At 36.1% G+C, this 14,241-nt stretch overlaps 1 protein-coding gene across 1 annotated transcript in view; it reads right to left on the reverse strand.

Moving 5' to 3' along the window:
• Positions 1-14,241, reverse strand: part of Cyfip (Cytoplasmic FMR1-interacting protein Sra-1) — a 60,840-nt gene that overhangs the window by 38,885 nt on the left and 7,714 nt on the right. The window contains exons 4-8 of the mRNA XM_089642162.1: positions 12,466-12,645; positions 7,801-7,982; positions 7,147-7,274; positions 3,496-3,698; positions 707-792 (exon numbers count right to left, since the gene is read on the reverse strand). Coding sequence (XP_089498288.1) covers positions 707-792; positions 3,496-3,698; positions 7,147-7,274; positions 7,801-7,982; positions 12,466-12,645 — 779 coding nt within the window. The remainder of the gene's footprint in view (positions 1-706; positions 793-3,495; positions 3,699-7,146; positions 7,275-7,800; positions 7,983-12,465; positions 12,646-14,241) is intronic.

Genomic DNA, 14,241 nt, shown 5'->3' on the forward strand with positions numbered 1-14,241 from the left:
ATTTTAGGAAGACTTGCAATAACATGTGCATTGTTAACTCTTAGCACGCGGCTGATCAACTGTTGTTACGGCAAAAAGTCCATACTCACACGCGGCTGTATCAACTGTTGATACGGAAACTTTGACGGACGATATTCCAGCGCTCTTTCGTCATAAATGTATTTCTTGCTCACTTGGACATTCGTAGAACTATCACGATGCTGACATCTACAAGAATTTCTCAAAAATAAAATTGTATTTCATAAAAAAAGATCGATAATCAAGTGCGCCTCTTCGCGCCTTTTAGTCCTTTAGTTTACATTTTTGTCAACGGATGGCGTTAGTACTAGTATGTCATTCACAATGTTTCATAACTAAAAATGATAAGTGCTCATGGTGTCCCACTTGTGTCTATCACCTAAGTACACACACGCCGAGTGAATGGCCACATGTGACCACATTCAAAAGATACGGTACGTCTTTGTATGAAATTTTATGTTTTTGTTTTTATAAACATCTAAGAGTGTTGACACACGAGGATTTGTTTTCATATTGTGGAGAATAATCTGTTCTGTCTATATAGTCCAATAAATCATGCCAGAATGCTATAATTTGACATTTAATTGCGTGCATAGGTATTTGAAAATATGTACCGCGTACGGGTATAGATAAAACGGAGCAAATTAACACGTTCAAAAGGTTAACATTGTTAAGTAATATGACTAACTTGCTGGGATCGTAGTGTTTGGAACGTTTGATGTAATTGAAGGGCGCTATCTGCATATCTCCAAACAGCGGCACCACCTCCAGGTTCTGGAAGACAACACAACATTAGTAGCATAACATAATGAAAGGCGCCACTTTTGAATCGGGCGGCAAATATATATTTATCCACTCCACCCTGTATGATATACAGGGTGTCTGGGGGTAAAATACGCTATCTTTGGAAGGTGATTCTACGTGATGGTAGAAGTAAACAAGATAATTTCAATGTTTATTTTCCCACACAAACAATTCAACTTTTTTGTCTAAAAATTATCTTTATTTATTTATTTATTTAACCACTCAGAACATTAGAACGTCAAAAGACGTAAATATGATAATAGCGGTCAAGACATTAGAACGTCTTTTCGCGTAAACGCGCGAGATTTTACAAAAATCGATTTATTTCCATCACTAGTATACGGATTGCCATGATTTAAAAAACAGAGTATCGATAATGAATAACGCTACTCGTCTGTATTCAAGAATATCTATGGAATGTAGAGGTGCATTATCTAAGTCGATTGGATCTGTCATCTTGTTCGTTCATAATTTATTGCGTTTCTAAATAATTTATTAAAAATATTTTAGTTTGGACGGTTAATATTTTGAGGTGACTAATAGTTTTTAATTATATTTCTTCAATATATAAAGTGTTATTTCTTTATGATACTCAGAAAAAAGTACATTTTTCACAGCTTTGAAATAATGGTCAGCAATTTTTACATATTTTTGACGTTTTCAGAAAATGTATATTTAGAAACGCAAATATTTACGTATAACAATACAATACGATAGTGAATTTCATAATCTTTCCAAAACATTTTTTAGAATGAGGCCACGTTTCCCAAAACGTGAGTTATGAAGCTTTTAACAAAACTCGTAAATAACACAAAAATTTTCACGTTTTGACAGTTCGCAAAGGAACACAAAGTAAATAAAAGTCTTTGTCTGAGAGGTTAACGCCCAGAGGGCTTTTACATGGTTGGTAGTATAATTTTAATTTGACAGATACTTTGAAACATAAAAAATAAGAATAAAATAACATTTGATAAAAGCTATGCAACAAGTCATACAAACACAAGAAACAAAAACAGAAAATGACAGCTATTTGTAGGTTTACATGATGTGTTTAGGAGTATTGTTGAAATAAATGTTTTAAATGATCCACAAAACTTGCCAAGTTGGTATTGAATATGTCAACATCACCCAAGTAATGATTTCCCATGGTGTGAAGTCGTTGTATCGGAGAGTGGGCAATGTAGTTACGCTTATGTGTGCTGCTGTAGAATATTGTATTTTGTCGTGTTGTTACTGTGGGTGTATGTATGTTTATAAGTTGCAGGAGTTCACAACAGTCGAATTTAGACTTAAGTATTTTGAATAAGAACGATAAAATCATTTATTTTACGTCTATCTTCTAATGTATGTATTTTTAGAGTATTTAATAAGAAATTGTATTTTAAGTCTTCGACAGGGATATTTAATTTAAAATTTATAAAACAATATAAATTATCTTAACACACTATGAGCGGGAATGGTATTTTTACCCGCGCGGCCGACTGGTGCTTATCGGAGGGACGGGTAAAAATACCCTTTACGCCGGCTCCACTTCAAAGGCGAGGAAGGTAAAGTTACCCCATTATTTCCCGTGACTATTTAATCTAAACGCTTGAAGACATTACAAACTACACACACATATAACAAAAAAAAGATATGCCGTTGTTTCTTTTATGTACACACATACTCTTGCGCAGCTCAATGAGAGATTGCGCGTAATAATTAGGCAATTTTATCGTGTTAAATTTCAAAGATTGTTTGTTAGTTGTACTGGGAATATGAGTACCTATTATATTTTATGACGTGTTATAAATTCATTGGACCTTTACTCAGATAATCCCGAGGATGTTATTAAAATAATCATTTCCTGAATGACTTTTCCCGGCACTCGTTACTTGTGAAGATAGAGTGGCGCTAATATACACGTGCTTAAGTTATGATATACAGAGTTACAAAACAGACGTGTTTTTTTAGTGGAATTTATTTCATTGATATTTTCTTTTACCCTTCAAAAATGTCTTCAGATAATAACAAAAGTGATGAGGAAATATTCGCCGATAATTTGTCTGCCCATTCTGGTGAAGATTTAGCTGAAGCGATATATTTTTGCGCTAATCGCGAAAAACACCCGCTATAGGCTAGAGTCTATTGTTTGAAGCTCCCGACTACAATGTGTTAAAACATTGGATTTCGAAAAAGTTATTTATCTTTTTTACTTCTATAATAATATAGAATCTGCAGGTATTTTAATGAAGCCTGCTTTAATAAGCTAGCGGCATTGATTAATGAAACTGGACAGACACGAACGGAACTCCAGTTCACAGTTGATATTGGCTTCATGAGAACGGGTTGTTTCTTCCACGCTTTTTGTGTAATTACTTGCATGTGGAACGAACTACCGACTCCCGTTTCTCCTCCTTCATATAATCCGGGCCTCTTCAAGTTCCTCATTAATAAAGCCCTTCCTACAGCCCCTACCTTAACCCGCCTCGCAACCTTGCCTAACCGGGTGGCTACATAGTTCCCCTGTCTTTTTAATATATCGACAGGGGCGCTCTTTTGAAGTATCACATTATAAAAAAATATGATATAAAATTTTGCCACAAATATTTTTGTAAAATGTTATTTATTTTCAAAATAAAATTGATCAAAATTTCAATAAATTTACGGTATTGTTATAAGAAAATAACATACCTTAAATATGCGATCAATTTTATCCAAACGGAGTCTTTTCTTCTGGTCGAGCCGGTTGATGTTGCAGACCTCCGAGTCCATGAGGAAGAGGCCAAAGCCCATCACCTTCACCAGCATGTGCTTCTCCGAGGGCGTCAGGTACATCTTCGTCTCGTACATCTGCACGCTGATGTTCACCACGTCGCACATCAGCTCCTCGTATCCTGCGCACAACCATTACTGAGTCACGTACATCTTGATATTACAGTATGGTGCCTGTTCGGTTTTACGATTTTTCAGATAACTGGAATCTTTAAGCTGGATTTACGGATTACCGGAATGTTTGAGAAACAGCTGGAATTTCAGATTACTGGAATCTTTAAGAAATTCGGATTACCGGAATCTTTAAAAAACAGTTTAATTTTCGGATTATTGGAATCTTCAAGAAACAGCTGTATTTTCAGATTCCCAGAATCTTTAAGAAACAATTAATCTTTAAGAATCTTTAAGAAACAAACAAACAACAAACCTCAACACAGACTTGTCCTAGTGAGGTTAAAAATGCTAACTTTAAAAAAAAAGATACAATGTAAAGAAACAATAAATAAATAAATTGGATTTTCAGATTGCCGGAATCTTTAAGAAACAGCTGGATTTTCGGATTACCGGAATCTTTAAGAAACAGTTGGATTTTTAGATTACTGGAATCTCTTGAATTACTGTAAGGAGTGGGAGGGATGTATTCATACGTCATCTCTGGTTTCCTACCCACCCCTCTCAGAATACTTTCCTTAAACAGATCCTCCACACAGCATTCCCTAAGATGATATAGGACCTGAGGGAAATGCCTCCTATGTGGAGCTAATATAAATACATATGAAACTTAGCAAAAAGTATTTTACGGCAGAAAAGGAACATACAAATACATATGCGTAAGTCACTAGATATAAATCTTACATGTAAGTCACTAGTTATTATGAATCCTGATTGTAAGTCAGTCATATTTATTATTTAATAAATATACAGGGTGCGGCAGAGAGGACGGACGGTTTTAAAAATATCATAAAATAGTTAATTTTTACTCAAAAACAAATTTATTGATGGAATCAGGTTCGCGAGGAAATAGCATTTGAGACAGTCAAGTGTGGAAAATCACATCAGGCATGTGGTGGCCGAAATCGTTGATGCAGTGCTGGAGACGTTCTTGGAAGTTCGCGTAGACTCTCTCCAACATCGCTCTATATCATAGGGGTGAAAGCCGATATCCATATGCAAAATTCGCCTTACCGAACGATCACTGAGGCGAAGTGCAGCAGCATGTTTCCGAGCAGATCGAGTCGGACTGCGAAGAAAGGCTCGTCGAACGCTTTCAACATTTTCAGGAATTCGAACTGTTCGCGGAGCTCCTCTTGGTCTTCTGTTGATCAGTTCACCACGCCTGCGAAGTGATTCAACCCAACGAAGGATGGTGTTTCGAGAGGGAACAGCTCTATTCCGATGAATGTTGAAGTGGCGACGAAACTCACGCTGTACGACGGTGACTGACTCATTATTTCAGACGAAACAATCATAGGAGAAAACGCGGTGCTCCACCGTCCACGGCTCCATGAAGACAACTGGTAAAACAATGCTAGGAACTAACGAGTCAAGCGGCACCCCCCCCCACCTCTCTCGTAGACGGAGGGGGAGAGTACTACCCATCTGAAAAACGTCCGTCCTCTCTGCCGCACCCTGTATTTGTACAGTGCCCTTGAGGTGATTTTACACAAAAACGGCGCTATATAAATTAGCCAAATATTATAATTATTGAAATTAATGAACTTTGTGATTTTTTTACTAATTATTTTTATATGAAATGACAAAAAAGTGAGGTGGTAGTAATGTTTTAGTAATACTTTTGTCTAATAATTTTTTTTTCATTATCAGTAATTTTAGTTCAGTGTTAGCCATTGAGTCATTTTAAAAAAAATATATTTTTAATAATAAAATTTCAAAGAGTATTTCATCTTCGTAACAGTTTTTAATTTTTGGATATGTTTATAAATATGCCATTTATTTGGATTTTATTGAGAAACTCAAATACACACAAATTCTCTGACTTTCTGACAGCATCTTTAACCTTTCCCTTACTGTGCTAAAAAAATCCACGCGTTCCGGTGCTGTGTAGTCAATACACATCTCAAAATAAGCAATTTAATATCGGAAAAATATGAATATTCATAGCTAATCGATTATGTTTATTATATTTCATTTCAAAAGTGATAATAATTGTAATTTAATTGCTGAAAACATGAAAAAACCATCGGCAGATGCTAAAAAAAACGTGCGAGGGGTCCACGTCTAACGACGGCCCGCGACCGACTGGCCTGCGGCTAGCAGTGCTAGCACACACACAGCTATGCGGTCGTAGGTATCGATGTTCTAAATAAAAATACAGCTGCGGACATGTGGATTTCTCATGTTCCCGCATAGCGAATTAAAGCGGGACATCAATAGCGTGTCATTTCCTCGCACACTCTTCGCGTAGCCAGTGTCACACGGTTGATTGTATTGGTGTATTTGTTCCCGATTTTTAACAAAAGTCTCTGATTTTTAATTGAATTTGAAAACAATGTAAAATATTATTTTTTATTCAGTGCATAAATGTATAACGGAGGAATACCTAAAATCTGAACCCAGAATTTATTATATTTATAGAGTTATTAAAGTTATTAGAAGCAATGTGTAGTAAATACACACCACAGATAAGGAGATGCATGAAGGGTTATGTATGAATGTACTATATTACGGCACTTGAACGATGGATGTACCTAAAATATAATTTATCTGATATACACATTTTACGATGACGAATCTTTTGAAAGGTTGTTATCACCGGACAAGTGTCGTGTGTCATGTAGATTATAACGGAACTAATTCAATTACGGCACTTTGTCTTTATTTCTCAACGCATCACTTTTGTTCAGTTTACAATGTTTTCTGTGTATTTCAAATGCGCTATATACATATTATTTTTAATTTTTCCGTAAAAACAAATACTGTTTTAGAAACTAGATAAAATGATCTTTCCGGTGTACGCATTTAAAATAAACATCTCTAAATAATAAAATTTTAATATCAAACGTGAAAAATGTTGTCAAATACGTTGTTATCCACATTTTTACTTAAATTTTTACTCTGATCGTAGAAAATTTAAATTTAATAGGGTCGCATAGGACCTGGTAGGAGACAAATGTCTTGGCTGCGAAATATACGAGAGTGGACCGGCATTAGAAGTGTGGAGGAGCTATTCCGGGCAGCGCAAGACAAAGAGACATTTTCTAGAGTGATCGCCAACGTCGGGGGGACCTGATACGGCACATAAAGAAGAAGAAGATGTAGAAAATTTGAGAGAATTCGATATTTCAAAAACACGTTCGTTTTGTTTGGGTAATTTGTAAGAAAACTGTACCTTCACTTTTATCTCGTTCATATAATAAAAAATTAAAATATAATTTTTTAACTTATAATGATTGTTACGCTGGCTCAATTTTTAGGTCTTCTATTTGCTAATACTTACCCAAGGTACCCCCTCAAGGGGAAGCTGACAATTTACAGACGACGTCACTGGCGTCAGATCCCTTCTTAAATGATAGATAGTTTCACTGTACAGACAAATTGATGACAACTCACCGGGAATCTTCTCCAAGACGTCCTTGACAGTGTCTCGGATCTTGTTCTGCGTGGCCAGGAACATGGACAGGTTCTGCGACTCCTGGAGGGTTTGGCTGTCTGACATCACCTTCAGGAATTGGGCAGCCCTGGAACACCACACATATATGCTCTTTCAAGTTCTGGCCATGATTTTTTTAAATATTCACTCCCCACGCGATGCTTCCCCGCTCAGGAGACTGTGTGGAGGGGCTTTTTAAGGAGAGGAAAGGAGGGAGGAAACACAGAGGACGGCAAATCATTCCACAGCCGAGCTGTTGAACTCGAGAGCGTGTCGTATAGACGACCGGTTCTCAAGTGACAAATGTCAACCGTGTACAAATGTTGGGCGCGCGTTTGGCTTGTTTCCCAACTATGCACCGGTGACACTAGTTCCGCGGAGCACCTTTCATTGTAATACCGGTAGAACAAAGACAGTAATCTGACGCCTGTGCTTTAAAGATTGCAATCAGAATCTATCAAACGCACCACATGTTTCCGCAGAATCAAGAGTGCATAGATGACTGAAAATGTGAAAAGTAAAGGTATTATATATGTTTTTGCAAACCATTTAATATAAACCATCTTAATAAATGTTTGCAATTTTAAATTTTAAAAAAACCTCAAAAAATTTACCTTCTGTATGTGGAGTAATCGTTCTTCACAGAAGACTTCATGTTCTTGAGTTCATCGAGCACGGCGAACATGTTGACGAAACGGCCCAGCGTCAGCAGGTACGCTTCCGACACAAAGTCGCGCCGCTTCTCCGCGTGGCACAGGCGCCGCACCTCCGCAGAGAACCTCTCGATGGCTTTCCGCTAAACACACAATACAATAGTCAACAAACTATCAAAAACTAGGTTAAATAGGTAAAGCAGGCAGTGGCGGCTCTTCTTAGAAGGTCATTTGGGAAATGACCTCCCCAAAATATGCTGCAATAGTAGTAATAAAAAAAAGGATTTAACAAACTGCCGATAATTAATTTAGTTTTTATTCGTGCAGATTTGTAAGTTTTTTCGATTCGTTTCAGTGCCATCTAGCGTCCAAATGAGAAGCTATTGCATGTCCTAGCAAGAGTCACTTTAAATTTTGTCCCAAACCAATCTCCTTTCTTTCTCTTTGCTATAGAGACAAAGGAGGTAAACACTATCATAAGTTAAGTAACTACAGAAGCAACAAAACTACTTGTCAACTCTTAAGTAGTCTCACGTCTCGATTACTGCAACGGCATTTATGCCAGCCTTCCAAAATATCAAATTGACAAACTTCAATCAGTGTTTAATGCAGCAGCACGGCTCATAACCGGGGTTTCAAAATATTCGCACATTTCAGAACACCTTCGTAACCTTCACTGGCTCAAGTGCCCTGAAAGAATCCAGTACAAATTGTGCTGGATGGTGTTTAAATCCATCAATGAAATGGCCCCACCCTACATCTCTGAACTATGCTTCCCGGAAAACACTGGCCTGAGGCAGTCAACGCTTAGATCAGCAACATCATCAGCTGTAGGCAGACTGATAGAACCTAAGCGGAAGCCAAATACTAAGTTTGGTGATCGCGCTTTCGGAGTATCTGGGCCGAAGGCTTGGAATAAACTCCCTCCGGAACTAAGATCCATAACAAGTCCAACAGAATTCAGGTCAAAACTAAAAACTTACCTTTTTAAGCTGTCGTACCCTTAAATTAAATTTACCATTCCTAAGAGAAAGTCCAGTTATATTCAATTTTTCAATTATGTCCTAAATCCTGTATCTAAATTTCGCCAATAAACAATTAGATAATGTTAATTAAGTGTTAATCTCAAGTGACCTACCAGGTAAGTATTGTACTGTATATTTTCTCCATAAATAGTTAAGTTATAACATAGATCACTGTAGAAATGTATTATAAGTTTGTACAGCGCCCTTGAGGTGATTTTGCACAAAAACGGCTCTATACAAGTCATCCAATTATTATTATTATTTATCATGTCTGACGTATGCTTAGTATCATACAAAATGTATTTTTAAGGCGAACCTTAATGCTAAATAACTATTTTAATCTTTATAACAAATTGGTGTACATTATGAATACCAAAAAACATGCTTTAGATAAATTGAAGGTTTTCCTATCGTTTCGCTTGAGTAGAATACAAATCAAATAAAAAATATAAATGTAAACTATTAAAAAAAATATTTTTTCAATAGAAATGTATGAACGCGTAAAGGAAACAACTTTTAAAAAATACAGTATTATAGCTAAAATTATCTGTGACAGTTTCACTTGATAAAATTTTTTGCTTTCTTATAAAATTATTTACAAAATAAATAAAAACCAGTTTCGTGCTTGAAATCGAACGTTTCTAGACTCCGTTTGTCAAGCAATTTTAATGCCTATTACCTACAATATAAGGTATACCAAAAAATGTCAGTCGAAAGTTTTTTGTGTGATAAACGATAGCCATCTTGAACATGAATATTAGTTTGCCAAATTATGTTTATTATTGTTGACGTAATTTGGTCGGAATTATTTAAAATGTCAAATTCTGTGGATATTGTATCGAAATAAATCGCAAATAATTCATTGAATCATGACAAACATATTCAAGTAAAGTGATAATTAGTTTATGTTACAAAAGAGAAAAATAAAAAGGTTAAAAAAGATATTTTAAAACGAAAAGTTAAAATTTTTGTCGGTGGTTTTGCGGGTACTTGCTTTCTTTGCTTACTTTTTAAATCTACAGTGGTACCTCGACATACGAGTGCCCCAACATACGAGTGTTTCGAGATACGAGCCGGCGAGCGAGTGACTTTTTGCTTTGAGTTACGAGCGAAATTCGAGATACGAGTTCGGTTTAGCTTTAGGTCTCTGGGGTAATCCATGGGTCTAGAGGTGGAAGAGAGAGACGTGAACGAACTCGTCGAGGAACTGACGACTGAGGAGATACAAGAGTTACAGTCACAGCAGCATACGGATGTTATGCAAGGAATTGCTTTGGAGGAGTCAGAGGAGGAGGAGGTTATTTCTACAAGTGAGATAAAGGAGATCTTAGGAATGTGGGAGAGAGTTTCACAGTTCGTGGAAAGAAACACCCAGAAACAGTTGTGTAAAGCAGGTTCAATGACGATTTAACACATTTTTAATGGTTTTTCAATAATTTTCAGTGTATTAAGAAAATTAAACACGTTTTAGATAATTTTTCATGTTTTACGACGATTTAACACATAAATTTGGTTTTTCTACAATTTTTCAGGTTTTACGAGGATTTAACACATTCATTAGGTTTTTCAATAATTTTCAGTGTATTACGACGATTTACCTCGTTTAAGACAATTTTTCATGTTTTACCACAATTAAACATAAAAATAAGGTTTTTCTACAATTTTTCAGGTTTTGTGACGATTTATCACATAAATTTGTTTTTTCTATAATTTTTCAAGTTTAATTTTTTTTTATTTTTTATATTAACTCCACACAGGAGGCCCTGAAGAAAATAATTTCCCTCAGGGTCTGTATCATCTTTGGGGACGCTGTGTGGAGGGTCTTTTTGTGGAGAGGAAGGAGTGAACATGGGTCTTGAAGAGTCCCATGTTGTAGGAGGGAGGAAACACAGAGGCCGGCAGTTCGTTCCACAGCCGAGCTGTTGAACTTAAGAACGAATCGTAGAAGCGACCCGTTCTCGTGTGACAAATGTCAACCGTGTGTAAATGTTGGGCGCGCGTTTGGCGTGTATCCCGACTACGCACCGGTGCCGAAGCGATCAATGACGCTAGTTCCTCAGAGCATCTTTCATTAATGACGATTTGACATATTTTGAATGGTTTTTCGATAATTTTTAGTGTAATAGGATGATTTTCCATGTTTTAGACAATTATTCATGTTTTACCACAATTTATTCAAAAAAGAACAGGTCGTGCATCTGATCTTTTTAATGACACTTGCCTAACTCATTTCCGGAACATTCTGAGAGGGAGGAAGAAACAAACCTCCTTGGACATGTTTTTTTCTAAACGGCCTACAGGTGAAAGCGAGAAAAATGTAGCGAAAAGGGCAAAGACCAGTAAGGATATCTAATTTATTTATTTACATTCTCTTTTTTGTTTTTGTACAATAAATATTTGTCATTTATAAATACGTTTTTATTATTCAAAACCACGTAACAAAAATAACTGGGGTGACATTTTGGGGGTGGAACAGATTAATGGTACTCTATTTGTTTTGTATGGGGAAATCTGCATCGATATACGAGTAATTCAAGATACGAGCAAGGTTGCGGAACGAATTAAACTCGTATGTCGAGGTACCACTGTACTTATAAACAATTGGTTGGAATTAGTAAATTAAAAACTTTTAGGAGGGAAAGATCGTTCAAAAGAACATTAATTAATTATGTGTGTAAATAAATGATCTTAAAATAAACAATATTTCAATAAATGGTTCCCGGGGCGGCGGTACCCAAACCCGCCTCCCAAATTGCGTTTGTTGACACATACTGGGTGCTACACTAAATGTGCACAATAAAGTGGTTATCTGGATTTTGATGTGGCCATTATCCCAAATGAACATCGCCTAAGCTTCATTAACCCCTCAGCAACGTAAGCAGATATATGCGTTAAAAATACGACAGCAGTCAAGTACAATAAGCGTGTTTACACGTCAACGCGTGTCTCTCCATAGAAATCGTTCTTACTCCGTTATTATTTTAGTTACATCCCTCAAACAAAAACTAAAAGGTCGATTATAGATCAAGCTACACATCACTACCAAGTTGTCTATGGAAATACAAAACAGGAATCTGCTGACAGTCGCATAATTGACACAAAATTTTTATCCGCGCAAAATGTCTGCCGGTAGCGCCGCGCGCTTCACATATTAAATTTTTATAAAATATTTTTATATGAAATGATAAAAAAATGAGGTGATAAAAGTGTTTATTACACATATATACAATAGAATAAATATTTTTGTTTACATAATCTGTGAGTCATTTTTAACCTATTTTTCATGTTTCCATTCTAAATTTAAATATTTACAAATGTTAATATTTATTTATGATACAACAATTTGAAAGCCTATTTTGTAACCTTTCTAAAACAGTTTTTACTATTCGGCTCCGTTCAGTAATGTTTCATTTATAGAGCTTTGATTGTGAGGCGGTAATAAGACAACGTTTTCGTGAAATTGACATTTCGGTTAAGACATCTTAGCTTCAAGTTCGCGAAATGTCGGAGGGGTTAATTATGTTATGTCCATTAATTGGTTGTTTTGCTATTCCTGTTGTATAAAATAACAAAAACACTGCGTGACCACGGCGCGTGTTACCTGGAAATACATGAAGGCGAGCAGCTTGCGCACCTCCGGAGCCAGAACTTCCACGGTGCGCTCGTAGATCTCCACGCGGTTGGGCTGCTCGTTGGAGCGCGGCTGCGGGATGGCGCGGGAGCAACAGCGCCACGTGTACAGCATGACCGCCATGTTGTTGCCCTCGTCCAGCAGTTGGTTCTGTCACGATTAACAAAATCACACTTTTAATTGATATATTTTAAAAGCGACAACGATACTGAACATGCCCTGGGGGGTCAGAGTGTCCAGGAGTGATGGATCCCTCCGCCACCAGACCTAGACAAGCCTCACCCCATGAACCCGGGAAGCCCTGTTAAGTCAACATGTTACACTTGGGGTGACCTGCGATAGAGGTGACTTCTGAAATACCTCAATCACATAATCAATAGCATGATAATATTCTTCTGTGTGGGTCCTATATCATATTTTACTATGTCTAAACTATTTACTCCAGATATATGTAGTATCATAAAATCGCTGACAGCCCTGAATTATTAAAGCAAAATTGCCTTACTTGCCCAGCTATTCCAAGTAGAATTAATTTTGAAGGTAACAATAATTTCACTACTAATTACTCTATTTTAATATTTTGCTAGATTATACATGTTAGTATTTTTTTCTGTTCAAATAAAATATTCTCTGTTATTATAACATTCTATACCTTAACCACTCAGAACATCAAATATGATAATAGCGGTCAAGACATTAGAACATCTTTTCACGTAAACGCGCGAGATTTTACAAAAATCGATTTATTTCCATCACTAGTATACGGATTGCCATGATTTAAAAAACAGAGTATCGATAATGAATAACGCTACGCGTCTGTATTCAACAATATCTATGGAACGTAGAACTGCATTATCTAAGTCGATTGGATCTGTCATCTTGTTCGTTCATAATTTATTGCGTTTCTAAATAATTTATTAAAAATATTTTAGTTTGGACGGTTAATATTTTGAGGTGACTAATAGTTTTTAATTATATTTCTTCAATATATAAAGTGTTATTTCTTTATGATACTCAGAAAAAAGTACATTTTTCAAGGCTTTGAAATAATGGTCAGCGATTCTTACATATTTTTGACGTTTTCATAAAATGTATATTTAGAAACGCAAATATTTACGTATAATAACACAATGCGTTAATGGATTTCATAATCTTTCCAAAACATTTTTTAGAATGAGTCTACGTTTCCCAAAACGTGAGTTATGAAGCTTTTAGCAAAACTCGTAAATAACACAAAAATTTTTTTTTTTAGATTCTCACGGCCAAAAGCATTTTTGTTGTTTGTTTTTGGGGTGTTATGCCGTGTTACTGCAACGCTGTCCGAAACGTCGGCTAAAGAAGGAGTTAGCGCAACACGGCATAACACCCCAAAAACAAACAAAAAAAAAAAAAGACAAAAATTATCACGTTTTGACAGTTCTCAAAGGAACACACAGTAAATAAATTTCTTTGTCTGAGAGGTTAATAGAATTTATTTTACAATAAAAATATATAAATTTGTTTTAGACCACTTTAATTTTAATTACACTCTACCGGTTTCGGAAGCACCCTTCCTTCGTGAGGAGAGTATTAAAACTAACCTATGATACAAAATATTGACAGATATATACAAAAAAATATAATTTAGGTGTTTGAGTGGGAGTTTAACAAAGGGGGAGGGGTAATTGCTGGAATTCCGGCAATAACAGAGGTACAACATTTATGTCAGGCTAGTTGGGGGGCACAAAATGAAAGACGGCGTGAAGG

The sequence above is a fragment of the Hesperophylax consimilis genome, chromosome 17 (genome assembly GCF_061612785.1).
Source record: "Hesperophylax consimilis isolate HC1 chromosome 17, BYU_Hcon_1.0, whole genome shotgun sequence".
NCBI lineage: Eukaryota > Metazoa > Arthropoda > Insecta > Trichoptera > Limnephilidae > Hesperophylax > Hesperophylax consimilis.